The sequence below is a fragment of the Chinchilla lanigera genome, unplaced genomic scaffold (assembly GCF_000276665.1).
Source record: "Chinchilla lanigera isolate Chin_1 unplaced genomic scaffold, ChiLan1.0 scaffold00004, whole genome shotgun sequence".
Taxonomy (NCBI): Eukaryota; Metazoa; Chordata; class Mammalia; order Rodentia; family Chinchillidae; genus Chinchilla; species Chinchilla lanigera.
In genome coordinates, this window is record NW_004955405.1 from 36,187,186 (window position 1) to 36,196,036 (window position 8,851).

Below are 8,851 nucleotides of genomic sequence, written 5' to 3' on the forward strand. Positions count from 1 at the left end.
GATAACCAGAAAACAAAAGCAATGTGAATTTAATGAACTATCTTCACATCAAATTCCTTGCAACAGCCTATGACAAATCAAGTATGTGAAAAGCTTTCAGTTCAAGGTATTTATTTTCTCTGAATTAAAATATCAACTGCAATTAAGAGACAGTATATTATAAATATTATTTTACTATTTTTCTCAAAACAGAAGCTCACCCTTTAAAGTTTACACCAAAAAGCAATGTGACAGTCTTTATAATTATGCCCATAGGGAACGTAACTTTGACCACAGATAGGGCAGCACACTGCGTTATTCCAAAAGGACATTTCAAAGTGACCGACACTATTTAGAGAGGGAAATTAATTGGAAGGCTGGGAAGGCAAGTCTCCTCGCCCCATCGACCTCACACACATTTATTAAATGTCTACTGTGCTAGGCATTGCGTCTGGTGCCAGGAATGATCACAGGGTAATATAATATTTTTCCCCAAAGAGTTTACCTATTAACCATGTCAGAAACTCTGGAATTTCCCTTCTTTGTCTGAGTTTATCCCAGGCTTCTGACACAGGCGCTCCATTATTCCAGCTGGGCAGAGCAAGAAACAGAAGCTTAAAGTTCACTGTCTTTGCCAAGCTCATAATCTAGAAGTCGCAGGTGAACAGAATCTAGATTTGTCCGCTCACTTCTTCACTCTTAGCCTAGTTTCTCAGACCACTTCAAGTTTATCACAGAGGATTACCTTGTGGACACATACAAACAACTCCACATGCTTCTGATAAGTGCAGCTGGAGAGGTGTGCACACAGAGGGCCAGAGAGATTAATTCCACCTGGCGGAACTGGGGCAGGCCCCAAGCAGGAGGCCACCTGCTGACAAGGCAGGGAGAGGTACCCACATCATCAAAGCCTGGCTGCAGGAGTTGAAAACAACTTTACAAATGAAGCCATGCCATCTGGCCAAGAAGCCACAGATTAGGAAATAAAGGAAGGCAGAAAGGCAAGTTTCCCATTCAATTCAATAAACATTTATTAAAGATTTGCTGTGGTCAGCACTGTGCTAGAGATTTAAAAAAAAAAAAAAGCTGGATGGAGCTGGGTGTGATGGAATATGCCTATAATCTCAGCTGCTCAGGAGGCTGAGGCAAGAGAATCACAAGTTTGAGTCTAGCCTGGGCAACTTGGTGAGACCTTGTCTCAAAATGAAATAAAAAGGGCTGAGGACGTAGTTCAGGGATAGAGCCCCTGCCTAACATGCAAGGGTTCACATCCTAGTTCAGAAAATGTACCAAAGCCAGCCAACAGAAACTAGATGGAACCTGCGCCCTTACCCAGGGGCATCAGAAACCTATGGAGCTTGACAAAGTACCATAATCATTACGTGAGTCTGATTCCTGGGGTCCACAGTACTTTGGGCACAAACTCTTTAGAACTACACTGTCTAATTGACAGTCAGTGGCCACATATGGCTATTTAATCTTAAGTTTTAATTACCTTAAATTAAGCAAAATGTAAAATTTAGTTCCTTGGTATCACTCGCCACATCGTATTTAATATCCTCATGTGGTTAGTGGCCACCATATTGGTAGGTACACAATCCTTCTCCAGCACATTGGATAGTGTGGTCTCAGAGAATCTGCTGAAGGCTGGAAGCTTTATTCAGACGCGTCTTGCTTTCCTTTTCAGGGGTTCTCGGACCCCTGGAATGGTTGGTTCATGCCTTTCCATTTAAGAACCCTTTCTTAAACTCTCATGGAGAACTTCCTGTCAGAAAGGAATGTAAATTCGCATAAAGTTGAACTGCTTCAACTCCTTCCACATCTTCTCTATTACACAGTTTTGTATTTTTTACTTATTTACTTGTTTTTGTCCTGCTTCCCACACATCAGAGAAAGCCTGGGGTCTTTTTTATCATTCTTGTCTGTAGTTGTATCTTCAGAGCCTGACAGTGTCTGTCAAATAACAAGTGTTTATAGTGTTGACAATAAAAGAACTGTCCTGATATTTATGTCATGAAGACAGACTATATGTTAATAACAGTTACTAATTAGCTATGCTTCGAATCAGGATTTTGGTAGGTTCTTTAGGAGATGGCATGTCTTTTAAGGACACTGGACTTAGCAAAGCTTTTTCTCAACAAGTATATTTTATACTCAGACTTCCTTACGAGATAGCAAGGCTGAGATTCCATTTTGCAGATGAAATTGGAACAGAAAAAGGGTAAGCAGTTATGTAAGTTCTCAAAGTCAGTTGATCGTGTTTTGGTCCAGCCATTCTGCAACACATCGGTTCTTTGGTTGGAAGCTGCCTGTGTATTTACTCTGCACTTTGTAGAGATTTGGTGAGCACAGTGAAATACTAGAAATGGATATGCTTTGAGAAGAAAAGCATTACCTAATGTTACTGTGTGCTGTCTTCATATTTTCGCCATGTTTTACTGTTGTAGCATAACGCTATGTATATCTTCATAAAAAAGTTTCCTGTTTTAATCTAAATGACGCCAGCAATTAATGTGACATTGATGTAATTAACCTGAGGTGGAACGCTCCTGTGTATCTTGATTATGGAAATGCTGGTTTTGTTGAAGTGATGCTCAGAGATCTTGAATTGTCACAATCTTGAGTTGTGAGGGGAAACACTTTACCCATTTCCTTGAGTTCTACAAGAATCCAGATTCCGTCATTAATTGTTTGGTTTTAACCTGACTAAACCTGTGGTAAAGAGAACCAGGACAGTGGGTGAAAGACAAATTGAGAAGATGCGTCAAAAGATAAAATCTAAGAATGAATGAAATCAATGTTTTTACTACTTTCAGTTCTTTTCAATCCTATTTGCTCAGAAATTTTACTCACACTGGGTTATGAAATAGACCAAGATTCTGTTTATATTTTATCTTTTCTTTTTTCCCCCCTGTAATCACTCTATATTATTCCTCTTCTATTTTGTGCTCAGAAGACAAAGTAGCATTACCAAAATGTTTTTTTGGTAATGTTTTTTGGTAAGCCCCTGTCAGAGACACGGGCTTTTCTGCTGCTTTTATAGGGGGAAGTCGAGCTTGAGAATAGAAATAGATTTTTTCAGATATTCTACATTGTGTACTCTGGCAGTCATTTCCCGGGTCAGTGCAGAATGTATTATTTTCAACAAGCTTTACTATTGATGTGTTCCACTTTGCCATTGTAGAAAAGTCTCAGATTCTGAGGCTCAGAAACTATTAGTGAGATGCTTACAGAGATTGTAGATATAAGGAGCTAGACCAGTTATCCCGAGTCTTCTCTTTATGAAGCCAAAAATCATAGGCAAGTGATGGTTTTTAAACACCCTGTAATTAGATTCAAAACAGTGACTCCCAGGACATGGAGCCAGGGGAGACTTCCCGAGAGAAGCAATACTTACAGCAAAATTTGTAGACAGGAGGAGGTTAGGGTTGAAGGTGTGGCAGGCGAGGGCTATGTTGAGAAGGATTCTGGGCTCAGGAAGCAGCACTGGGAGAAGTCCCGGATCTGGAAAGCAACAAGGCACATTCAAGGAACGGAGTCGGGTGTGCTAACTGTAATACCAGCACTGGGAGGCTGAGGCAGGAGAACTGCCTCAAATTCAAGAGCAGCTTTGGGCCACATAGTGAGTTCAAGGCCAACCTGAAGGATATCACGAGACCCTGTCTTGAAAACCGGAAACAGAAAAAATTTAAAAATAAAGGAACAGAGAAGTAGGAATGTGGGAAATAGGCTGGAAAAGCGTCGGTCTGGCAGGATCTCACAGGCCTTGTGGTTGGTGTTGCATAGCAGAGGGGTTGAAGGGGCGGCAAACGCAAGCACAGAGAGCGGAGGAAGAAGAGGGCGCGGACTCTCGCGTCATTGAAGCATCTCACATGGGGTACTGTCGCGGAGAAGCATGCTTCATCACAAGCGCTTGAAGTCAGACTCCCCAGCTGCTAACCTCAGCTCCTTGGCAACATAGGAATGGGAACGTGTAACTTTGTGGTCCTTACTTATTGCCCTTTGTGTGACCATCCACAGATTTTGCTGGGGAAACTGTTGCTGTGTTTGAGTCTGGGTTTGCTACATAAACAGCACTGCGGTCTGTGCTAAGATCCAAGGAGTTTCCAGTTCTAAATCCGTCTCACTGCCAGGGTTTCAGATGAGGAACTGAACCGGTATTATCTCACCCAGTTAGCAGTAGAACCTTTGATCCAGAGTCTTTCATCCCAGGCTTTATCCGTAGCTTAGGTGATGGCTCGAAATCCCACTGTTCGGAGAGGTGCAGCTGTAATTTTGATCTGGGGTTGTCTGACAGTGTTTTGGAGAATTGGACACATTTACACACGGTCTTACCTCTTATTTTGTCTACTATATTTTTCAGTACTTTGAATAATTTAAATATTCCTATTTTCTAGAGAGCCATAGTTTATGTTTTCAGGAAACAGAAGCATTTTCAAAACCTAATAGGTTTTTGTGACCTAGAGGGATGTTTTGTTTATTTGTTTTTGGTACCAGGAATTGAACTCAGGACCTTGTGCTTGCCAGGCAGGTGCTGTGCCGCTGAGCTATATTCCTGGCCCGTGACCTAGAGGTTTTATATGGAAGTAGCTCATTTAACAATAACTGGTAGGAATGGTTACTCATATTTTAATGTCAGTTATAATTTATTGAATAATTATGCATTAAATTTAGCAAAGTACTTGATGTATACTGTCTCACTTAGTCCTTACATCAACCCAGTCAGGTAGGTATTATTATAATAATCTGTTTTGTGAAGAGAAAATTGTGACTTAATGATGTTGAAAAAATTGTCAAGTGCACACAGTAAATAACAGGGCAGGGTTTGGTTAAAATTCAGGTCGACAGATTCCACATACTGTATTATTTTTTCAAAACATTCTTTGTCTTCCAATAATTAAAATAACACATGCACATGGCAAAAGTCACAAACAATAAATTATTGTTCAATCTCCTACCCCAGAAAATACTGAAATGTAGTAATATCACTTCCTGCAATCTTGCAGTCACTATCATTCTGTTTATGTATCATGCAGAAATTTACCTTGCCTACAAATACACACACACACACACACACACACACACACACACAGAGTGTTTTAAGTAACTACATGAATATCCACATGTTCTATAGTATACCTTCTTCAAATAGTATGATATGGTAGAACCTACATCATTGTTTCACATCTATAAAATAATTCACTGTAGGATGTAACAGAACCATTTTTTAACCAGATTCCTGTTAACAGATTTTTAAATTATTCACAATTTATGGTTCTTACAAAGTTGCTGCAGATGAAAATTTTTATTTGTATGAAAACACTTTTTCATATAGATTCAAACACAGCCCTAAAATAAATTTTCTAGCACCAGAAAATGTATGCCTAGTATTTGTGGTTTAAACCTTGAAAGATTTTGACAAGTTGTCCTTGTCTTGGTTACTTTTCTCTGCTTGTTGAGACAAAATACCCGATGCCCAGAATTAAGGAAGGAAAGGTTTATTATTTAGCCCACTGTTTGTGGAGGTTTCAGTCCATACTCGGCTGGCTCCAAGGCAGGCTGGCACATGTCAGAGGGCAACAGTTCATGGTGGCGGAAAACAGCAAAAGCAACAAGAGCAAAATGGAGGAGCAGGTGGGAAGAGCAAGCCTCCTTCCCTCCCTTATACTGTATGCAAGCTACCTGCCCCAGGGCAGGTATATCACTTACACCCATAATCCCAGCATTGGACCATGAATCAATCATAAACTCTAGGAGTCCACATCCATGACTGCATGAGACTTTGAGGGGACATTCAGACACAAACTATAATAGTCCTCTGGGAAGGTTTGTTTTTCTAATAGTGAATATCATCAAACTTTTAAAATCTTTACACATTTGCAGATAAAAACAGTTATATTGAAGCTTCAATTTGAATTTAATTATTGGCAAGGGTACATGTATTTTTGTATGTTTATAAAACACTTGTATTTATTTCCAAAACTGTTTGTTCATTCCTTTTATCTGTAGGCTGCTGAATGTTTTCTTATTGGTTTACTGGAGCTTATTACATATTAATGATTTTTTTGGTGTGTCTTCCATGTTGCAGATGTTTTTCTGAGCTTATAAACATTTAAATATGCACATGTTAAAGTTAATTTTGTGTAGTTAAATATACTTGCCACAGTTTATATATGCAGATTTTCTACTTTGTATAGTTAAATGTGTATATTTCAATTTCAGAGCCACACTCCTCACCATGGAGTCAAACTGCTTCTCTGGGTTGCAGAATGAGGACGTTAATCTCACTCCTGTTGTCCCTTTTGCCCAGGTGTGCTCTCAGAACAGGCAGCAGGTCCTCTGGGGCAGAACCTGGACACGGAACCGTACTCACAGTACAGCAACGTCCAGTTTCCCCAGGTTCAACCACAGATTTCCTCATCTTCCTATTATTCCAACCTGGGCTTCTACCCCCAGCAGCCAGAAGAGTGGTACCCTCCTGGGATCTATGAACTCCGGCGGATGCCCCCTGAGACTGTCTACCAGGCAGAGACTGAGGTGGCAGAGATGCCCATAACAAAGAAGGCCAGAATGGGTGCCTCAGCAGGGAGAGTAAAAGGGGATGAGCTGTGCGTGGTGTGTGGAGACAGAGCATCCGGCTATCATTATAATGCACTGACTTGTGAAGGCTGCAAAGGTAAGTGTCTACTGACTGGCAGTTTACTCTCTGTTAAAGTTCTACTATGCTGATGGGTGAAATACCTTGAACTAGATTCTTCCCATTTTCTACTTCTCTGCATTTACCTTTCCTCCTCCGTTGGACTGCCATAGACTTCCATGAAAAGTCTAGTAGAGTATTTAGCTTAGATGTAAGTGATTTTCACCTTTATAATCCTCAAGTACATAGATTTTGTGTGTTTTTGTTTTTAAATGAAAGAGAAGTTGATGGACTTAGGCCCTTTAAAGTTAACACCAAGGTGAAATATTTACACAGAAGTGGGTTAGCTGGGTCATATGATAGATATATTTTTAGTTTTCTGCAGAGCCCTCAGACTGTGCTCCCCAGTGGTAGTACTATCTTACGTTCCTGTCCACAGTATATAAGAGCTCCTTTCCCAGCTGGTCCTGCATTTGCTGTGTTTGCTGGTGACAGCCACTCTAGCTGGGGTCAGATGATGTCTCAATGTATCGATTTATATTTCTCTGATGGCTGATGATATTAAGCAATTTTTTCATATATTTGTTGGCCTTTTGTATTTCTTCCTTTGAGAAATGTCTAGTCAGATCATTTGCTCATTTTCAAAGTTATATTACTTGATTATACACTGCAATGATGTTAGATTTATTCCAGGGGTCCACAGAAGATTCAACATTTGTAAACTAATAAATCTAACACATCAGATTAACAGAAAAGACAGAAAAAATGATATTATCATCTCAAAAATTCAGAAAAAGCATTTGCTGAAATTCAACATGGCTTTTTGATAAAAACTCTGAAAACATGAGGCATAGAAGAACAGTACCTCAACGAAGCCTACATGTGGCCATATATACACCCACAGACAACATTGTACTGATTAGGAAAACCTGAAAGTATTTCCTCTAAGATCTACAATATAAAAGGGTTTTACCTATCTTATTCACTCTAGTACTGGAAGTTTTAGCCAAAGCAAGTAGGCAGGAGAAAGAAACATATGGCATATTAATAGGAAAAGGTTAAGTAAGATTATCCCTGTTTGCAGATATGGCACTAGATATACAAAGACCTAGAGACTTCACAAAAAAGTCTGTTAGAATTGATAAGCAAATTCAGTCAAATAGAAGGATATAAAATTAGCATACAGTTTCAGTAGTGAACTTGTTGAAAAAGAAGCCATGAAAACAATCATATTCACATAGCTACAAAAAAAAAAAACAAAAAAAGAAAAAAAAAAACCAAGTTAATTGGGAATAAATTTAAACAAGGAATGACTTCTATAATGAAAATTACAAAATAATAATGAAAGACAGTAAAGAAGACAAAACACAAGATCTTCTATGTTCATGGGAAAATTAATATTTAAATTTCCATACTACTCAAAGAAATCAACAGATTCAATACAATTCTCATCAAAATGCCAGTGACATTCTTCACCAAATGAAACACTCCTAAAATTCAAATGGAAGTACAAAAGACCCTGGATAGCCAAAACAATCTTAAACAAAAAGAACAAAGATGGAGACATCATAATACCTGATTTGCAAACATATTTCAGAGCCATAGTAACTAAAACAGCATGGTATCAGCATTTAAATAGATCTATAGACCAATGGAACAGAATTGAGATTCCAGAAATAAACCCATGCATCTATACCAACTGATTCTCAGCCAAAGTGCCAAAAGCATATGTTGGAGAAACAGCAGCCACTTCAATAAATGGTGCTGGAAAAATGGGATATCTTGATTTATGCAGAACTCCACTTGGTCATCTTGAGCTGGGTGCATATCACACATGTTATAGTTACTCTTGCCATTTTCTCATACTTCTTGATAATTAAGTCAGACTTGTTGCTGTTAATAAAATGTGCACAAACAAAAATAAGAGCAGTTAGTTTGAATGCTGCTACTAGACGGTCCCAGCATGATCCAGAAAATCCTTCTATGAGTTTTAAAAGACTTGTCATAAAATAAAAATGTAAAAATAAAGTACTCTGGATAAAGGACTTAGATAAAAGTATAGGGCATAGTTCAAACTCAATAAATACTTGTTATTCCTACTGTTATGGTCTTTGAATCTACATCTAGAAAAATGCAGTAAAATTGTACCTATTTTCTGTTTATATTGATAAGCATTGGTGCTGAACCCATTATCAGTTTTTTGGTAAGATTTGCTATATTTGACTGATTCCAATT

At 38.7% G+C, this 8,851-nt stretch overlaps 1 protein-coding gene across 5 annotated transcripts in view; it reads left to right on the plus strand.

The window, feature by feature from the left end:
• Nr1h4 (nuclear receptor subfamily 1, group H, member 4) overlaps positions 1 to 8,851 on the plus strand; it is a 75,899-nt gene that overhangs the window by 26,826 nt on the left and 40,222 nt on the right. For all 5 annotated transcript variants that reach the window (XM_005374535.2, XM_005374537.2, XM_005374536.2 and 2 more), the window contains one exon: positions 6,290 to 6,655. In XM_005374535.2, coding sequence (XP_005374592.1) covers positions 6,290 to 6,655 — 366 coding nt within the window. The remainder of the gene's footprint in view (positions 1 to 6,289; positions 6,656 to 8,851) is intronic.